The sequence below is a fragment of the Leopardus geoffroyi genome, chromosome X, assembly GCF_018350155.1.
Source record: "Leopardus geoffroyi isolate Oge1 chromosome X, O.geoffroyi_Oge1_pat1.0, whole genome shotgun sequence".
In the NCBI taxonomy this organism is placed as follows: domain Eukaryota; kingdom Metazoa; phylum Chordata; class Mammalia; order Carnivora; family Felidae; genus Leopardus; species Leopardus geoffroyi.
In genome coordinates, this window is record NC_059343.1 from 126,139,610 (window position 1) to 126,160,039 (window position 20,430).

Below are 20,430 nucleotides of genomic sequence, written 5' to 3' on the forward strand. Positions count from 1 at the left end.
GCATCGCAGGAATAAATCCCACTTGACTGTGGTGAATGATTTTTTTGAATGTATGGTTAGATTTGGTTTGCTAATATGTTGAGGATTTTTGCATCTGTATTCTTGAGAGATATTGGCCTGTGGTTCTCTTTTTTTTTGTGGTGTCTTTATCTGGTTTGGTATCAGGGTGACACTGACTCATAGAATGAATTTAGGAGTTTTCTTTCTTCTTGTATTTTTTGGAATAGTTTGAGAAGAATAGGTATTAACTCTTCTTAAAATGTTTGGTAGAATTTGTGAAGCCGTCTAGTGCTGGAGTTTTGTTTTTTGGGAGTTTTTTGATTACTGCTTCAATTTCTTTGCTGGTAATTCGTCTGTTCAATTTTCTATTTCTTCCTGCTTTAGTTTTGGTAGGTTTTATGTTTCTAGGAATGTATCCATTTCTTCTAAGTTGTCCAATTTGTTGGCATATAAGTTTTCATAATATTCTGTCACAATTTTTTGTATTTCTCTGGTGTTGGTTATTTCTCCTCTTTCATTAGTTATTTTGTTTAGTTGAGTCCTCTCTCTCTCTCTTTTTTGATGATTCTTGCTAGAGGTTTACCAATTTTGTTGATCTTTTCAAAGAACCAGCTCCTGGTTTCATGCGTGCTTGGAGAATTATAAGGGTGTGTGTGCAAGGGTATGGGCTGAAGCATTGGAGCTGGAGGTCCAGGATCTGCCCTCCACAGCTAGCCCAGTGTAAGAGGGCTCTCAGTCCTTACATGCTTCCCCTCTGGGCATTGGGGCATTATTTAGGGAGGCAGGGCACAGAGCATAAGCTTCTTAGGCTGAGAAAGACATGAGATACATTAGCATCCCTTAAATTAACGTCTTTGCTGACCTTCTTCCCTTTTTTCCCTTCCTTTTTCAGCATGAACCAGGTCCAAAACCATTCAGTCATATTTGACTCTTTTCCTGTTCCCTCCGCATTAACCAGCCTCCAGGTTCTATCCGTTCTCCCACTTAAAGGCCATTCCTTTTCTCTTTGTCAGCAGTCTCCCAACTCCTACCAGCCAGAATTCTCACCGTGGTCTGCAGGGCCTGGCATATTATGCCCTCTCCTTTCTCCAGGCTCATTCCAGCTGGGACACTAGGTTCCTTGTTGGGCCTCAAACACACAGGCACAATCCTCAGAAGCTTGGCTCCAGCTGGCCCTTCTGCCCGCTTGCTCCACTTCTTTCCCTCCTCCAGGTCTTTGCTCCACTATCACCTTCTTTCTCAGTGACCCACCCTAAGCACCCTATTTGTTTAGCACTGCAGCCCCCAGCATGCTTGAGCCCCATGTCTTGCTCTACTGTTTTCCCCTGGTACTTGCTTATTTTGTTCTTTATTGTCCACCCACTAGAAGGTAAGCTCTATGAGGGTAGGCATCTTTGTTTTGTTCACTGCTGGTACTCCAGTACCTGGAACAGTGAAGGGCACATATTAGGTACTCAGTAAAGCTTGTTTGAATGACTGGTGAATAATGTCCCTGTGCCTGCTTCTCACCTGCCTAGTCTACCTGCTCTGCCAGGTTTGTCTTCCTGGTGAACACTCTGGTCCGGTCATCCCCCCTGCTATTAAACCTTCAGAGGCTTCCCATGACTACAGAGTAAAGTCCCAACCTGGCATCTGAGCCCCCTGCCCAGTTTTGCCTCTGCTGGTCCTTATATGTCTTGTTTTCCATACCCTACTTCCTGGTCTGCAGGGTGACAGACAGCCTGGCAGAGTAGAAAGAACAGCCACAAAGTTCTGCCTTGGCTGTGTAAAATCTGTGTGGTGCAAGTCACTCGACCTCTGTGCCTGAGTTTTTCTTTTGTTGACTGAGACCTAACTGGGTGCTTTAGGGATCTTAATGGTGTAATATACTTAGATGTAAAAAGACCTGGCATTTGGCAGTTTTTCGAGCAATATTATTTCTTTTCTCTGATTTGCTCTTGTTATCTCCCCTACCCCACATGTCCAAAACTTTAGACTTGGGTAAAATCCCTTCTCCGCACTGCAGCCCGAGTGATCCTTCTGATCTTAACACTCACCCTGCTTACAACTTCCCAGGACTTCTCCCTCTCCTCTTAGTGTAACCTTAACTTGACACACAGTCCCTTCATATTCTCAACTTTGCTCCCAATCTTGCTTCATACTCACTATGACACAACTTGTCACAGTTGCCAGAACATGCTGGCTCTGTGCTATCACCTGTCCTTCCCACCCCTGGCCATGGAAAGGCTTTTAGGACACCCACCCCTGTTTGACTCACTCCTCCATGGCCTTGAGAACTTGGCTCAGGGATCGCCTTCTTGGGCCAGCCTCCCCGTTCTGGGTTTACCTTCATGAGAACTCAGAAGCATTCCACAATTGTCCACTAAGTCTGTCTCTCACACTAGATCGTGGGCTCCCTGGAGGTTGGTGCTGTGTCTTAACGCGGGTTCTGCCTGGCAGTGGCCAGCATTGGGTGAGTGAGCCAAAACCTGGGTGCTTGCTCTTTCACAAGTTGCAGCTCCACTTTTATCCCTGAGCCTTGTTTGAGCCCCATAGCAGCTCTGAGGTCAGCAGGGAGGATCACTGCTCTGCAGAAGAGACCTCTGGGAGCAGCTGCAGGAGAACAATACAACCCCTGCTCTGTTCCAGGCTCTTTGCTGGCCCTCAGGGGGCTCACAACCAAGTAGGAAAAAAAAGGTATAATTGAGCGTGCTGAGTATTAGAACGGGAGCAGACAAGGAAGGAGCTGACTGTCCCCAGGGAGGGAGAGGAGGTTCACAGTAGTGACAGTTGAGCTAGGCCTTGAAGGATAAGGAGGAACTCACCAAGGAGAGGGAAGGTATTCTAGGTGGAGGGGATAGCATAAGCTCAAGCTCGCAGGCATGCTGATGGGTTTCTTGGGGGCCACTACAAATCCAAAGCTAGGGTCTTTCTGTGTCCTAAAAATAGACAATCAGAGAGACGAATGACTAACAGAAACAACCAGACGCCTCAGGTCTATGAAAGGACAAGATTTAGCTGATTGAGTCCTTTGGGGAAGTGTGTTTTGCCTTGACTCCTGTTTGCAGTTTTCTTGCATACACAGACGTTGTCTGTCCACAGACTAGACCGGTGAGCTTATGGTAGCTACATCTTCCCTTCCTGCACTGACTCCATGGAAGACAGCAGGCCGGGCCCCGACTACCCCCACACACCCTAACACACCCCCTCTGAATTGCTCTGCATTACCCCTTTACAAAGAAGCTGATCTCCCATGTTTTCAAAGGAGGGAATACTTTTTCTTTCTATCTGGTTTGAGGTGGACAGACTGTCCCTTCCTTTTGCCTCTAGGACTTAGTTTTTGGGGACTTTCCCCAGCAAGAAGGAGATTAGGCTCACTTGCTTGTCTTCTTATATAATCCTGTCAGCAGCCTTTCTCCCCTTGCCCAGAAGTTGAGCAAGGCACTTAGATTTCACCAGTAGAAGGTGGATCTCTTCCTAGTTTGTTTTTTTTTAGTTCAAAGCTTTGTCTCAGTATGAATATACTGGTTTTTAATGGATTCAAAGAACTAACATTTTACAGGAGAAAGACTTGAGGCTTCTGATGTGTGAACCTTAACAATCCCAGCCCCCTGAATGTTGCTCTTTAGGGTCTTATTTTCCCATTCAGAGCTATTCTGAGCCCACTTTTAAGAGTACGGTCAGTGGCATTCATTTCACATTGTTGTGCAACCATCCCCACCATCCATCGCCAGAAGTCTGCCTCTTGTAGAACTGAAACTCTACCTAGTAATCGCTAAGTCCCCAATTCCCCCTCCTCCCAGCCCCTGGCACCCACCATTGTTTCTACATATATGAGTTTGACTACTATACATATCTCATATAAAAAAGGATCATATGGTATTTGTGCCTGGCTGATTTCATTTAGCATAATATATTATGTGAAAAGTGAAGTTTTAAAATGTATTTTCCCGATAACTTCCATTATGATTTCAGAAACATGTTTCCGTAAAATGGCCCCATCAGACACAGAGGTTCATAATACCCATTTCAAGGCCATTTCATCCAGCCACAAAATCATTTCCTACAAGAACGTGTGTGTGTGTGTGTGTGTGTGTGTGTGTGTGTGTGTGTGAGTGAGAGAGAGAGAGAGAGACTAGAGGTGTGGAATTGGATCAGAGCAGTCATGGTGTTTGAGACCCTGGTGTTGGCTGCCTGGCAGCCACCTTCTCACTGATAAGTGTTCTGTGAATCTAGCTTTTTGCACGCAATTGGACTGTTTTCTTTGTCACAGATTTCACCGTCTCCAGATGTTAGGAGATCCATGGCTTAAGTAAATTGACCACTACCAAGAAAACAGACGTAAGACCAAATACATCTAACCCAAAATTGAATGCTTCTCTTTGTTTGCGAGTCAGTATTATGGGTGAATGAAGAGAGGAGCATATCCTAAGGGCTGTCACAAAAGCTGGTCTTATAAACTACTTGTCTGAGTGGTGTTATGGTTCTTTCATCAGCTGGTATGCTTCATTGTGTCTTGGTTGTGAAGTGCTCAGTCCCCACCATACTCTGAGCACTTCCTGAAGGCTTCTGACAGCCCCAGACACTGAGTTCTTCCACACATAGTCAGGGTGGCTTTAATTTCACCAAGAAGAGCTCTGTCTTCTGTACTACTGTTCCACTCCCAGCACCCCCTGCCCTAGCATCATGGGGATGAGCAGCACATAGTCCCTTTTATTCACGGGGAAACTCAGCTGCAGCAGAAAGACAGGACTGGAGTGGATTTACCTAGTTTGTGGTAGGGCTGGCACCAGAACCCAGCACTCCCTGGGTCTGTGCATTTTCCCACTGCACTCCCACAATGTAATGATCAACACAAGGAAAATCAAGAATAATTGAAATGTGTGAGTGCCATGGAAAAAGCTGCAATGCCAAAGATGCTCCTTTTGTTGTAAATGACGAGAGAGGCCATTTAACTGGCTTCCCATTTTGCCTCTAATCCAAGAATGCAGTGAGTTATGGGCCCAGTTACACCTTTTCCTCAGAGAGAAGCCTGTCACAGGAATATTAAGCAGAGGGCTTCATTTAATAGCTACCACTGTGGTTCAGCTCTTTGTGGAAACTTGACAGGGGAATGGCATCCACACAAAAACACTAATGCCTAAAAAATGTTTCAGTTGATATTATATAAATGTCTGTCTCTAAATATGTCTTTATGAAGAGAAAACTTCATCGCAAACATAACGTTATTTGGAGCTGAAATGGAACAAGCATTTGGTGAGCCAATGAGAGACCAGGTCACACGGACACATTTGACAGAAGACATTCCAAATGTGAGTACTGACACACAAAAAAAAAGGTTAACCAAAACCAGATAAGGGGAAAGTCGAGCACATATATACCAGGAAGCCACTGATATTACCTGTGGATTAAAAATTGTATTTGGTACATTTATCAAATCAATTAATGTTGAGTTTATACACATACACACACATATATACATATATATTCAAGGTTTCAGTTACTTATTGCTGTGTAACAGTGTTAGAACATAGTGGTTTAAAACAATACCATACCCATTTCTTTGTTCTTGATTCTGTGATTCAGGCTGGCCCCACTTGGGAGTCCTTGGCTGGTTTCCTCTGGGTTTACCCACCCACCTGCTGTCAAGGGGACCCCCCCCCCCGAGGTGTGAGTTCCAAGTGGCCTCACTCACATCCCTGGCAGTAACTGCTGGCATTGGCTGGGTGCCTCAGTTTGCCTTCATGTGGCCTTCAACAGGCTAGACTAGGCTTTTGGTTGGAATGGCAGAAGGCTTCCCTAGCAACCACACTGGCAGTAGCAAGGACTCCTAAGATCTAGCATTGCAAGTATCAGAAAGGACTTTAAGGAATTGTCAGGGCTCCTGGAGGTTCTTCGTGCAGGTCTGCATAGGTTTGGTTTGATTCATTTTTGATGAATGCTAACGTTTCAGAAATGAAATCACGTCAAGATAAAATGTGTTTAGATCAAATGTTAGTAAATTAAAGATGCCCAGGAGTTTCCCCACTAGATCACACTTGTCTTGGTGGGTAGCTCAGAATAAAGCCTCCTCTGTGCCTCTATAATAGAAGGTTAATGTGAGATTCTAATGTTCAGATGAACCATCAGAGTCCCTTGCCATCTAGTTCCTTGTTTGTATAAATTAGGATTTTATTGATACTCAGCAACCAAAAAAATTAGATTTCAATGGTTGTGTCATGGTGTTCTTTCTCACTGGTTGCCTTTATAAGAAGTATAAGTTAAAAATTTAAAAAGAACACTTTCATCTTACCTTATATATATGTTCTGTGTAAGACTTCTCTGAAAAGAGGCCCACTGCTAGAGACAAAGGAAAACAGAACAGGTTAAAAGAAACCCAGGGGCCTAGATCATTCTCTTACCTCAAGGTCATATTGCAATTAAAATCATTTAGATGGCTTTCTTTTCTATTCTTAAAACTCTCTCCAAGATGTTGATTTTATAACTTCTCTCAGTAACCCATTCTTGAGTCTCATTACCTGTTTACAGTCCAGAGTTTTATTCTTGTTAGTACATGTTCCTTCTTGTCCACTGTGCCCACTTCCTCTGCATCATCTTTCATGGCCATAAAACGTAAGTGGTTATTTCATATGATCTCTAACCATGTGGTGTTATAGGTGTGATTAAAGACGTTGGCCCATCACACACCTGACTTTTCTGGGGTAAATGTCAGTTCAGTTCTCATCACTACACAACTCTCTGTGGAATAGCCATTGGCCCACTCGTTCCAAGCAATATTGGTGCCACATTTCAAAATAATAATAATGATAAAAAAAAAAAAACCAGGGGCGCCTGGGTGGCTCAGTCTTGATTCTGGCTCAGGTCATGATCTCGTGGTTCATGAGTTCAAGCCCCACATTAGGCCCTGCACTGACAGTGCAGAGCTTGCTTGGGATTGTGTCTCTCCCTCTCTCTGCTCCTTCCCCACTCATGCTCGTGCTCTCTCTCTCTCAATATAAATAAAATCATGAAAGGAAATTGCACTGGACATAATAGAAAGGTTATTTGATTTTTTAAAATAGACCATCAAACTATGAAACAATTGTAACTAGAGATGCTAGATAACAAGAGAATCTGAAATCCTTTGGGATACTATCAAAACATGTCTAGTTTGAACCTCTTTGAACTAAGGCAAGCTTTTAGCAAACCAAGAAAAATCAGTTTGGGGAGCAGGCTCAGAGTTATTCTAAACAACCTACATTTACCTATACAGCTGACTTGAGGGAAGGAGAAGGTATAGCCAAAATGAGGATCAAATGGAATTTGTGTATTTAATTTGCCTATGTCCTGGGAATATCTTAGAAATTCCAGTCAAGGTACAAATTATTTAGCATGGTGTGATTATATGTATATGAGAGTAATCAAACAAAACCTAGACAAAAATGGGTTGAAGAGATCATTTTGTTGGGGGTGGGGTGCGGTGTGGAATAGTGAAGCTGATTACATCAGTAGGTTACACGTGCCTGAACAAATGATGCTTAAGCTCCAGAGCCATCTCTGGGTGGCCCAGTGGACTCCAGTAAAAATGCCAGTCCGTGGGATACTAGGTTGGGAGGGGCGAGTCTGTAGTAGGGGCCCTGACACCTCTGAAGTCTCCTGCGTAACTCAATTGTATAGATATTTAAGGGATAGAGGGGTTGTTTGTTTGTTTTTTCTAATCAGGATCAGAATTTCTTTAATATCTTTAGTTTCCACACTCCCAACTTTGATTTACTGTACATGAGCTTAGGGAAAATGGGTGTTTGTCATTTTCAGAAAGCCCAGATACGGTTTTAGAAAGACCCCAGGGAGGATGGATATCACTGGTCCTCCTTTGGAGACTGTTGGGGCCAGCTTAATCAGTGTGCAACAGACAGTTTTATTCTCCCTGGCATCAGAATATTGAAGTGCCTGCATCTGGTGCTCTGTCCTTCCATTATCCCCAGTTGCCAGATTTGGAATTTAGCCCAGAAAGTTCACATGTTGCAGAAGGTGAAATGTAAGCACCATAGCTCTTCCCTGATTCGTCGGTTTGCTCAGAGCTCAGAGAAGGGAAAGCAAAGCCTAGGGCCTGGCTGATTAACAGTTTACTGATCCTCCCTGCAACCCCTCCAGGAGATCCCATCAGACAGCAACAGTCTTGGATATACTAAGGTGGGAAGGGATTAGGTGACAAGTCCAAAGTCACACAGCACAGCCCTATAATGGTCAGTTTGAGGAAAAGAGGCTGACTTTCTCCTGCGAGCATATAGACTTTGCTTTCTTCTTACTGATATTTTAAGTCGACATTGTCAGTTGAGTGGGTGGCATGTTGTGTTGTGTTTTATTTTGTTTCTGTCTGTTCTAGAAGTGCCCAGGGCTCTGTTATTAGGAGCAAGAAGGTGTGACTTTGGGGTTTTTTGTATTGTCCAGTTTTGATCATACATAGTTTCATTTTTTCCAGAGGTGTTTCCTGCTCCTTTCGTTAAACACACAGCATGCATGTATCAGATCATCCAATCCAGCCAAAGTCTATCTCAGTATCATCTGCTATCTCTCTTTCCTCCTTACTTATCTCTGGAGAGCAGGGTGCCACTGGCGATAGAACACCAGAATTCTGTAAAGCTTCCAACTTGACTCAAAAAGAATTTCAAACAAACAGATGGACTTGCTCATGAACATGTGAGTCAAAGTTCTTTATAGCTTCAAATTCTCATATACCCCCTGCCCATCCCTCTCTTTCTGCAGGCCAGTAAGTGCACAGTGATTGGAGGCTCTGGATTCCTGGGGCAGCACATGGTGGAGCAGTTGCTGGCAAGAGGCTACGCTGTCAATGTATTTGATATACGGCAAGGGTTTGACAATCCCCAGGTGCACTTCTTTCTGGGTGACCTCTGCAACCAACAGGTAATGATGGACCACCCGGCCTTGCCAGTTTTCCACAGGCCCCCAAAGGGAAACTACCAGGCTTACCCTGCTCAGAGGTCAGCCAAATTGTTTCAAAAAAAATTTTTTTGAAAAAATTTAAAGTTACACGAAAGAATTTAACACATACCCTCATTTCGTCAGTACAACTGCACTCTACCATGGTAGTGCAAAAGCAGCCATGGTCAGTACATAAAGGAATGGGTGCAGCTGTGTGCCAATAAAACTTTATTTACAATGTTGTCCACAGGCTGTACTGTGCCGACTACTGTTCCAGAGTATTCAGTTGATCTTGGAACAACATGGGTCAGAGACACCGACCCTCCGTGTATAACTTTTGACTCCCCAAAAGCTTTACTGCTAGTAGCCTACTGTTGGCCTTACCGGTAATATAAACAGTCACTTAACACACATTTTGTATGTTGTATGTATTATATACAATATTCTTACAATAAAGTAAGCTACAAAAAAGGAAATGTTGTTAAGTAAACCATAAGGAGTAGGGCACATGGGTGGCTCAGTCACTTGAGCATCTGACTTTGGCTTAGCTCATGATCTCACAGTTCGCAAGTTTGAACCCCACTTTGGGCTTGCTGCTGTCAGTGCAGAGCCCACTTTGGATCCTCTGTCCCCCTCTCTCTGCCCCTGTCCCTCTTGTGCTCTCTCAAAAATAAATAAGCATTAAAAAAAGAAAACCACAAGAAGAGAAAATACATTCATGGTCCTGTACTGTATTTACCTCAAAACCACATATAAGTGGGCCCATGCAGTTCAAATCCGTGTTGTTCAAAGGTCACCTATGTACCCCAAAGTGCAGTCGCTGGTTTTCAGGGTTTTTTTATTGATATGTTTCACATTCCATAAACTTCATATTTTTAAAGTGTACAATTCAGTGGTTGTTTGTGTAGTTAAAAAGTTGTGTGACCATCACCTTGGTCTCATTCCAGAACATTTTCATCATCCCAGCAGAAAATCCCAGACCCATTAGCAGTTGTTCCCCCTTTGCTCTCCTGCCCTCCCAGCCCTTGGCAACCCACTCGTCTCCTGTCTCTGTAGATGTGCCTGCTCTGGGCATTTCATATAAGTGGAATCATGCAATAATCTATGTCCTTTTATGACTGGCTTCTTTCACTGAGCATGCTTGCAGGCTTTACTTGCGTCATAAGGGTATTAATATTTTGAGTTTTATTAGATGCTGCCAAATTGCTGAACAAAGCTGCTATATCAGTTTTCTGTTCACACCAGCAGTGTGGTTGGTAGGATCCGCATCGTTCTACGTCTTTGCCAACACTCAGTGTACTTAGACTTTTTGGTATCGCCATTCCAAAGAATGTGGAATGGTAGTTTGGTGAGGCTTAGAGTCATGTGCCCTCCCTATTCAGGAGGCCAGACTCTGTGCTCTTTGTTGATCCTCTGTGAAGTGCCTGTCAACAACCTTTGTCCATTTGTCTTTGGCTTACCTTATTTCTCTTATGGATTTAGAATGCTCTATCACAGACAGCTTCCTTCAGCCTGTCCGTGGGCTCATATTCTTGACTTTGGCGTCATTTGCCATGGTTGTTTTACTTTGAATTTTAAGGACACAGCTTCCCTCGCAGGCTGTCTTCTCTCCCATCCTGCCCACACCTCTGAGCCTGGAGATGGGGTAGAAGTCTTCCTTGTTTGTCATTGCCACTTTCTCACTGCCCTAAGATCCCTCTGGCTGTGCAGATGGTGCCAGCAGACTGTACATACCCCAGTGCCTTCCTTGGGACAGTCATCCACAGCCATGTGTTCCCTTTCCCAGGGGACTCCATCTCATTTCTTAGTGATTTTAGCTCCTGGCCGAGGTCAGCCTCATCATAACTGTCGATAAGTTCAGTAATCACACAAATGACCCTGCCAATACCCTCACCTCACCTCTCCTTGGCCTTCTGTCACTCAGCCTCTTGGCTTCCAGGCCTGTTGTCATCCTCCGCCCCAGAGCCTGTTATCGTTACTAAATGTGTCCTCAACATGATCTCACTTACAGGCCCCCCACTCTGCACCACCTCCTATCCTATCTTTCTAGTTCATAACCTAATACCTTCACCTACCAATTCTTAAACCACACCCATATTTCTGGCTCTTTTCCACTCTCCATCACCCAGTTTGTGTCCTCACTGCCTTTGAGTCCATGGCTGACTTACTCTCTTGCATAACACTTATCCCCCTTGCCTCTTTCTTCTTGTCTGTATCAGTCAGGGTTCTCCAGACAAACAACCACTAACGTGTGTGTGTGTGTGTAGATAAAGAGGAAGAGGGAGAGAGAGATGGAGAAAGGGATAGAATAAGATTTAATTAAATAAATTGGCTCATGGGATTGTGGGGCTGGCAAGATTGAAATTTGCAGGGCAGGCCAGCCGGCTGGAAACTCATGCAGGAGCTGATGCTGCAGTCCTGAGGCAGAATTTCTTACAGAAACCTCAGGGTTTGCTCTTAAGGCCTTTCAAGTAATTGGATGAAGCCCACACAGAGTATGGAGGATAATCTCCTGTACTTAAAGTCAGCTGATTATAGATGTTAACCACAGTCATAAAATACCTTTATGGCAACACCTAGACAGGTATTTGATGGAATGATGGGACTGGAGCCTCACCAAGTGGACACATAAACTTCTACATCAGGTTGTACTTCCCAGGTATAACCCCAGTCCTGGTTAAATCTGATTCTCCCTCTTCCCTCGGGGCCTCTGGGCACTGAACAGGGCCGACGAAGAAAATACAAGGTTTTTTGCCTTGTTCTTCATGGCCATGGCCTTCAAACTGGTCCCATGGTACCTCATGGCATCACATAACACTGACGTGCCTGTGACCGCATCCACGCTCTGCAGGTGCCTCATCTGTGCCAGCTGGAGCCCCTCTCTTCCTACCCAGTGATTCAGCTAGGGATTCTGGCCTTTCTCTCCTGCATCAGCAATTGATCCCTGTCTGCCCAATCATAGCCATCAGCACACAGACATATTGCAGGCTCACCCATCGTAAGAAAGCAAAACGCCCTGATGGGAGATCCCACTCCAGCCATTGCCCCACTTGTCTCTCTCGTGTCATAGGGGGAGCTCAAAGAACCATTTGCACTTGTCGCGTCTGATTGCTTCATTCCATTGTCTCTTACAAGTACTCCAGCTAGGTTGTCACCAACAGTCCTCTGTCACAGCCATCGGGGGCCTAGAGGAAACCAGATCCAGTGGCCAAGCCTAGGACACCCCACTTGCCCATTTCTCCTCTTGCCATTCTGTCTCATCTCTATAATTTCTTTTTTCTGGTTCTTGTTCTCCTTATCTCTATAGTTTTTAAATGTGGCAGGCTCCAGAGCTTATTGCTTAGATCTCTTTTCTTCTCTGAGCACACTCAGTGTCCACGTGAATCCCCCCTCCCCTGGTTCACCGATGAAATACAGTCTAGGAGCTGATGAGCTCCCAGCTTGATATCTCCAGCCTGTAGCTCTCCTGGACTGTATCTGTCCAGCAGGCAGATATCTCTATTTAGATACATAATAGACATTTTAGACTTGCCATATCCAAAATTCAGCTCCTGGTTCCCTGCTACAGGCCCCCTCTCCCACTACAGCAAGCCTACTAAAGTCCTTTCCCTCTCAATAAATGACCCACTCTGTCTTTCCAGTTGCTTTGGCCAAACACCGTACATTTACCTTTGATTCCTTTCTCTTGTACCCTTCATCCCATTCATCATCAGATCTTTTTGACTGCACTCTCCGAATAGATCCCCAATTCACCAACTTCTTATTCCTTCATTTGTTACCATGCTTCTCGAAGCCACCACCCTTTTAATGCATAAATCAAATCTTGATACCCGTCTGTTCAGAAGTCTCCAGTGATCCAGTTCTGTTTAGAGCAAACATGTAAGCCCTTATAGTCACCTATGAGGTCCTGCATGATTTGCCCTCACTACCTCTCTGGCCTAACCCTCTCTTGTATTGCTCTGCTCATTGCTCTGCTCCAGGCACACTGGTGTCTTTACCACTCCTCAGACTCACCGAGTTTCTGCCTCAGGACCTTTGTACTCACTGCTCTTTCTACCAGGAATGCTCTTTGTGAACCACCAACCTTGCTCCCTAAATTTAAGTCTCCGACCAACTTATGCTAAGCCACAAGCCACTCTAGATCTCCTTTACTCTGTATTATATTTCTGTATAACACTTGATACTAGCTGATATACTCTGTATCTACTTGTTTATCTGCCCACCATCCCTGGAGAAAGGAAGTTCCATGAAGGCAGGGATATTGTCTCTCTTGATCAATGCTGTGTACTCTCAAAGGAGATGAGACTCCTTAGCAAACTTCAGCTTCCTTCCAAACTGCCCTCTCAAGTATCTACTACTCCTGTGATATGGTTGCTAGTCTTTTATTTACGAAGTTTTTTTTTTAAGCACAAACTTAAAGCAAGACCCGCCAGCATGGTGTATTCTCCAGCTACACTCAGCTACTCAGGCACCAGCAGGGAGAAGGAGAGAGTTGCATTTAACCAGGGCTGCAGTTTGCCAGACCAACTTGATAAAGACAGACATAGGCAAGGTCAAGATTGCAGTGATGGATCAAGAAGTCCAAGCTAAAGAGGATGTGAAAAGGGTGAAGGGGTTTAAAATGGGTTTGAAAGTCACTACTTAGGTTTTGTGCCGTATTCTTGAATTCGTTCATCAGTACTTCTCTCCCATTTCTTTCTTCTAGGTTCCTTCCTCTTCCTGAAGTGTTTCCTTTAGCATCCTTCAGTGAATATGTGGGCAGAAAACTTTCTATGGCCCTTGTATGCTTGAAAATGTTGTTATGTCACCCTTTCTCATAAGTGCTTATTTGCTGGGGGTGGAATTGTAGGTTCATAACTATTCCTTCCAACACTCAATCTGATTATTCCTTTGGGGGGTCAGCTGGGTTTTAATCTCATGCCTTTTAGGATTTTCTTTTTTATCCTGTATACTCTATGGAAAGCATGTCTAGGTCTGACTTTTCGTTTTGTATTTAAATCCTACTCAACACCTAGTGGGCCGTTGGACTCTGAGGATGGAATTCTGTCCTCATTTCTGGAAAATTCTTCAAATACTGACTCTACTTCCATTCTCTTTTCTTTCCGGAAGCCTTACCAGACATATATGGAGGGAAGGTGGAGTCCTTAATTATATTCTATATGTCTGTTAGTTTCTCCTTCATGTGTTCTTTCAAGTTCTGTCTTTGTAATATTTCATAGATTTCCTCTGTATCATATCCACTCACAGTCTTGTTTCACCTATATCCCCACCCCACCCTCATTGTTTTGAAGCCAATCCTAAACACCATTATCATTTTTATTCCTATAAATATTTCAGTATTTGTCACTAAAAGATAAGGAGCCTTTTTAAAAACACAGTTCCATAACTACATCTAAAACATGGTGACAATTCCTTAAGTTCCAGCCTGTGTTCAAATACCCCTAAATGTCTCATAAGTGCTTTTAAATAGAGTTCTTTCCAAGTAATGAACCAAGAAGATTTCTTTCCAAATAACGAACCAAGAAGATTTCTTTCCAAATAATGAACCAAGAAGGTTAAGATACTGAAGTTGATTGAACTAGTTAAGTCTCTTATAAAAGTTCCCCTTCACATTTCATTTGTTGAATAACTGATATTTATTTAGAACTGTATTTATTGTCCTGTAGCATTTCCCATGGACTGGATTTTGCAGATTGCATTCCCATGGTTTTGTTTGACATGTCCCTCTGTTCTCTAGGGTTTCTAAACTGGTAGGTCTGGGACTGCACTGTCCAGTAAAGCAGATGTAGTACGGAAAAAGGGAATATACATAATTCATTAATAATTTTTATCTGGATTACATATTGAAATGATAGTATTTTGGATATATTAAAATACATTATAATTATTTTCATCCATTTATTTTTACTTTTTTGATGTGAGTACTACAAAGTTTAAAGTCAGATCTCTGCCTTATATTTCTAGTGGACTAAAAGCTGGATCTGATTCTGGTTCAGTTTTTTCCTCTGGGGCACCAATAGCAACATGCACATCTAGTGCTCAGATTTTGATTTCTGTATGCTACTGCCCATAAAAGGACCAGGGTTCCTTGGGAATATAGCTTATTCAGGACTCTGAGCAGGGTTAGTACAGTGAGCCTGAGACATTTTCTTAGGACAAAATTAAGAAAGTGCTCAAAACCTAATACGAATATGTCAAAAGGACACAGGAACCTGGGGTGCCTATGTGGTTCAGTCGGTGAAGTGTCTAACTCTTGACTTCGGCTCAGGTCATGATCTCACAGTTTGTGAGTTTGAGAGTTTGAGCCCTACGCCAGGCTCTGCTCTGGCAGGTTTGGAGCCTGCTCAGGATTCTCTGCCTCTCTTTGCCCATCCCATGTGCCCTCCCCCCCAATCTCTCTCTCTCTCTCTCTCTCTCTCTCTCTCTCTCTCTCTCTCTCGATGTGTGTGTGTGTGTGTATATATATATATATATATATATATATATATATATATATATTTCAATAAATAAATAAACTTTAAAATTTTTAAAAAAGAAGGATATGAACCAACTTGAAGAGCTTCCACTGGCCAAATTTGGGACACTTAAACCTCACAAAAGGTAATAGTGGATAGTAATGCATTGAATAAAATAAGAATCCATGTGTCCCTGAAAATGATAAAAAGAAAAATTAGGGGGCACCTGGGTGGCTTAGTCAGTTATGCTTCCAACTCTTGATTTTAGTTGAGATCACGATCTCACAGCTCGTGGGTTCGAGCCCTGTGTCAGGCTCTAGGCTGACAGCATGGAGCCTGCTTGGGATTCTCTCTGTCTCCCTCTTTCTCTCTGCCCCTCCCCTACTCGCTTCTCTCAAAATAAATAAATAAATAAGCTTTAAAAAAAAAACTAGTATAAAGGAGGGGGAACATCTACATTACAGAGGAATGCCAACTAATAAAAGTAAAACAAATGCTAGAATTAGGATTTTTACCATTTTGCAATAATGTGTTAATAAGTGTTCCAGGCAAGAATCATCACTGAATGTTCAAGATTGAAAGAGACAGAAGAGACATGAGGACTAAATACAATATGATCCATGATTGGATCCTGGATCCAAATATAAAAATGCCTTTAAAGGACATTACTGGGACAATGGGAGAAATTTGGATATAGACTAATTATTGGATAAGAGTGTCCCGTCCTGTTACATTTATTGTGTGTGATCATTATTTAGTGGTATTTAGGAGGATGTCTTTATTCTTAGAAAATACCTAATGAAGAGTTTAGAGGCAAAGTGGCACAACGTCTCAACTTACTCTTAAGTGGTTTCAAAAAAAAAAAAAAAAGATCTTGTGTGTGTGTACCTACAAAGAAAATTTTGGCAAAATATTAATAATCAGTGGATCTAGGCACATAACTCATGATTGTCTTTGTTTTAGTGATGTTCGTCTGTTGATGATCATTCCTAGATCTTATTACTTAATGAAGGTTTTGTAAAATGGCGACATGCTATCATTCTCTCTTTCTTTCTTAATTCAATTCTTTGTACCTTATGCAGATTAAATGTTTGACTGTTTGTTTCCTTTATTAGTTTATAGAAGGAATTCGTATTCTTACTGGTGATCAAATTGCCCCTTCTTTGGCCAGTGAGAGCCTCTTCAAGATGACGCTTGAGTCCTTTTAACAGGACCCCAGGAGTCTTGGCTAGCTAGCTTCCTTACTTTCTGGCTCAACAAGGTGTTCCTGACTCATCTTATCTATTTCCTGCCCCAGATCTATAATCAGCCATTGCTCTCAGGAGCTCTGGTTCCTTTTAGCAGTAAATTAAGCATACCTGTTTTTATTTCCTTTCAGCTCTTGCTGTTCCATATCTATTTTCACAGAAGGGACTACTCCTGTGTATTGGCTGTTTGCACTGCCTTTCATGGTGTGGGACTTTTTCATATTATTCATAATTTGTATCTATGAGCTGGTTTTCCCAGGAGTTTTACCCTCAGGTGCCCTGAATTGTCACACACATGCATACATACCCCCCATGGTACACAGAGGCACAGATACTGCCTTTGTCTGGACCCCACAGGCTTCTTTCTTATGCCCTAAACCAGTTTTTCCTGGGGACCAGTCAATGGGGAGGGGCGATTGAAAGGACAACATGGTTTCTATCCTATGTACTTCTGTATTATTTGAATCTTTTACAATGAGATGTATTTCCATGTTAATTAGACTTATGAAAGGGCAAAACACCTACATGCCATAGATTGGAGAGTGGAAATGTGAGGAGGCTGTTTACTTGTCTAAAGCAGGAATAATTTCTTTGGTCTCTGTTTGCTTTTCTAGGATCTCTACCCAGCTCTGAAAGGTGTAAGCACGGTTTTCCACTGTGCATCACCCCCACCATCCAGTAACAACAAGGAACTCTTTTATAGAGTGAATTACATTGGCACCAAGAATGTCATTGAAACTTGCAAAGAGGCTGGGGTTCAGGTAAGGGGAAAGCTGGAGTGAGTGCTATCAGGAGCATGTCGTGGCCCCTTCTAAGTGTGTGGGAGCCAGGGTTCTTGCTCTCTTCCTGGGTCTAGCCAGGCTTGCTTCCTAAAATATTGTGAAGATCCTAGAATCAACCCTAGGAGCTGCTGGGCCAATTTGAGCTATAATACTCTAACTGCATCTCAGTAGACCATCTGAGGATGCTAAGGCTTATCAGTCTCTGGTTAAAGAGCTGTAAAATGTCTATTGCTTATATTTTTTATTATGATGTCATAAAATTTACCATTTTATCCATTTTTTAATTTACAGTTCAGTGGCATCAAGTACATTCACATTGCTCGGCAAACATCCCCACAACCCATCTCTACTTTCATCTTCCCAAACTGAAACTCTATCCCCATTAAACAATAGCGCCCCTCCCCCTCCTATCCAAGCCCTTGGCACCCACCATCCTACATTCTGTTTCCATGAATCTAGAGACCGCATAGAAGTGGACTTTATATCTAGCTTCTTTCACTCAGCATAAGGTCTTCTAGGTTCATCCATATTGTAGCCTGTGTCAGAATGTCTTTTTTTTTTTTTTTTTTTTAACCACTTAAAAACATTCCGTTGTGTGGATAGGCCACATTTTGTGTAGCCATTCATTCATCAGTGGACACCTGTTGCTTACATGTTTGACTATTTTGAATCATGCTGCTAGAGATGTAGGTGTATAAATATCTGCTCCAGTCTCTGCTTTCAGTTCTTTTGGGTAAATACCCAGAAGTGGAATTCCTGGATCATACACTAATTCTATGTTTAACCTTTTAAGGAACTGCCATACTATTTTCCAGACCTTGCTTACATTTTCAAAGAAAAATTAGCTGTTTACTTTTTACCAATAGAAACCTGTTATAATTCAGATCTGAGGGCATATGAATTTCCACCATGTCATAGCTTGCTGCTTTGTTATAAATCTTGGTTCTCAGGATCATCACCCTTATGGGCCACCCAGCATCATCAGCTGACCCAGCAAGAACAAGTGGGTGCCTGGTGGCTCAGTCGGTTGAGCATCCGACTCTTGATTTAGGCTCAGGTCATAATCTCACGGTTCGTGGGATCAAGACCCATGTCAGGCTCTGCACTGATAGCATGAAGCCTGCTTGGGAATCTCTCTCTCCCTCCTTTGTACCTCCCCAGCTCATGCACACAATCACTCATGCTCTCTCCCTCTATCTCTCTCAAAATAAATAAACACCAATAAATAAAAAAAAATAAAATAAAACATTAAAAGAAAAGAACAAGTGGGTAAGGAGCTCTTCAGAGGTCAGTGCCTGGAAAGGTTGGATCATAGTAATAGTGACCCCTTATACTTTGCAAATGATAAGACATTTTGCCCTGTAGTTGTCACCTGATTTGCTTCTCAGTAGGTAACCAGGAGCTACTAATGTCTCTTAATAGGTGAGGAACCAGATTTGGAAGGCTAAATGATATCTCTTTGCCAGTAATGAAAGAGGTGGGATTAAAATCAGACCCTGTAATGCCAAATCCCAGACTCCTTAGTCTATACCATGCTTGAGCTCTGTGAATTTCACTGCTGCTGTTTTTTTTTTTTTTTTCACGGAATAAACAAATAAGAATAATACAGTACTCATATAATCATCACAGAGTATAAGTAACACTACTGGTGAAGTTGAAGCCCTGTGTGTTTCCATCCTCAATGCCATTGCTGTCCTTCCCCACCCATGGAGAATGACTGTCCTGAACTTGGGTTTATCATTGCTCTTTGCTCCATGTGCAACCAATATAAGTTATCAGTTTGCATGTTAAAAACTTTATAGAAATGATATAGTGAATATATCTTCCTGCAACTTGCTTTTTCTCCCAACATGTTTTTTGAGATTTTTCCATCTCAATATATGTATATGGAGTATATTCACTGAAGTGGCAGAGTAGCTTAGTGGCTGCAGTGCAGAAAATGGCTTTTCATATTATATTTAGGAAACATTCCTAACACTGGAATCAAGAGACTGTTTAATGTGGGTTTTCTCCCCAAAGGTTTAAAGTGTTATTTTGCACATTCAAATCTTTAACCCACCAACAGTTTAAGTTTGTATGTGGTCTGAGGTAGCGATTGAATTTTTGTTGTTCAGCATCATTTATCATGTGACCCATCCCTTATCTGCTCTTCAGCGCCCCCTCCAGCACATCTCAGATGTAGGTGCCTTCCACGGGTCTCTTCCCAGCTTTCTTCTGCTTCATTGGCTTACGCCTGTGCCCATACTACTGTGCTCTGCCTTCAGTAAGCAAGGCTTAAGGTCAATCTCAGTATGTGCTAGAACAACTCACCCCCTAGCCATGTTCTTCAGAATTTGCGTGGCTGTCCTTAGCCCTTTGCTCATCCATATAAATTTTAGAATCAACTTCTCGAGTTCCTTGATAAAGGCTGTTGGAGTTGTTATTGTCATTGCATCAAATTTAAAGGCAGTTTGGGAGAGAATCGATATCTTTCCAATACTCAGTCTTTGTATCCATAAATACATAATAACATCTCTATCTCTCTCTTTAATGCCTTTTAATAGAGTTTTATCCTTTACTTTAGAAAGATTTTGTACATCTTTTGTTAAACTTATCCCTGTTTCTTAATTTTGGGTTATTAAAATAATATCTTTCATATTTTTAATTGCTAATGACAAACACAATTTTTGTATATTGATTTTGGACTCACCAACTCTGCTGAACTGTAACTATAATATTTTCTGTATGTTCATAATGTTTTCTGTGTAGACATTTCCAACATCTGTGAATGGTAATAGTTTTGTTTCTTCTTTTCAAATTATTCCTTATTGTTTGTCTTAACCCACTACACTTGCTAGGACTTCCAGTACAATGTTGAATAAGAGCGGTAAAGATACGATTCGAGCTATTGGTGTTTAGTTTTTGACGTGCTGCCTTTAACCAGAGGGCTGGAAGCTGGGACCCTTGTAAGAAAGCATTTCCTTTCCAATAGCACTTCTCAAGTGGGTATGGTGCACATGTGCTTGTGTACCTGTGCTGACATGCCAGGGTTGGTACCAGAAGCAC

The 20,430-nt window shown here is 42.5% G+C and overlaps 1 protein-coding gene and 1 long non-coding RNA gene across 8 annotated transcripts in view; one reads left to right on the forward strand and one right to left on the reverse strand.

Moving 5' to 3' along the window:
* Window positions 1–20,430, forward strand: part of NSDHL (NAD(P) dependent steroid dehydrogenase-like) — a 29,917-nt gene that overhangs the window by 3,210 nt on the left and 6,277 nt on the right. For 2 of the 7 annotated variants that reach the window (XM_045472461.1, XM_045472457.1), the window contains exons 2-5: window positions 4,253–4,320; window positions 5,180–5,291; window positions 8,725–8,883; window positions 17,218–17,364. In XM_045472461.1, the coding sequence (XP_045328417.1) occupies window positions 5,220–5,291; window positions 8,725–8,883; window positions 17,218–17,364 (378 nt within the window). In that variant the 5' untranslated portion in view covers window positions 4,253–4,320; window positions 5,180–5,219. The remainder of the gene's footprint in view (window positions 1–4,252; window positions 4,321–5,179; window positions 5,292–8,724; window positions 8,884–17,217; window positions 17,365–20,430) is intronic. The other 5 variants (XM_045472456.1, XM_045472460.1, XM_045472463.1 and 2 more) reach the window with 4 other exon arrangements.
* LOC123595137 lies at window positions 897–20,085 on the reverse strand. The gene is made up of 3 exons (XR_006711046.1): window positions 20,075–20,085; window positions 4,993–4,998; window positions 897–1,004 (listed from the first exon to the last, which is right to left on the reverse strand). It is a non-coding gene; the product is annotated as an uncharacterized LOC123595137 (long non-coding RNA).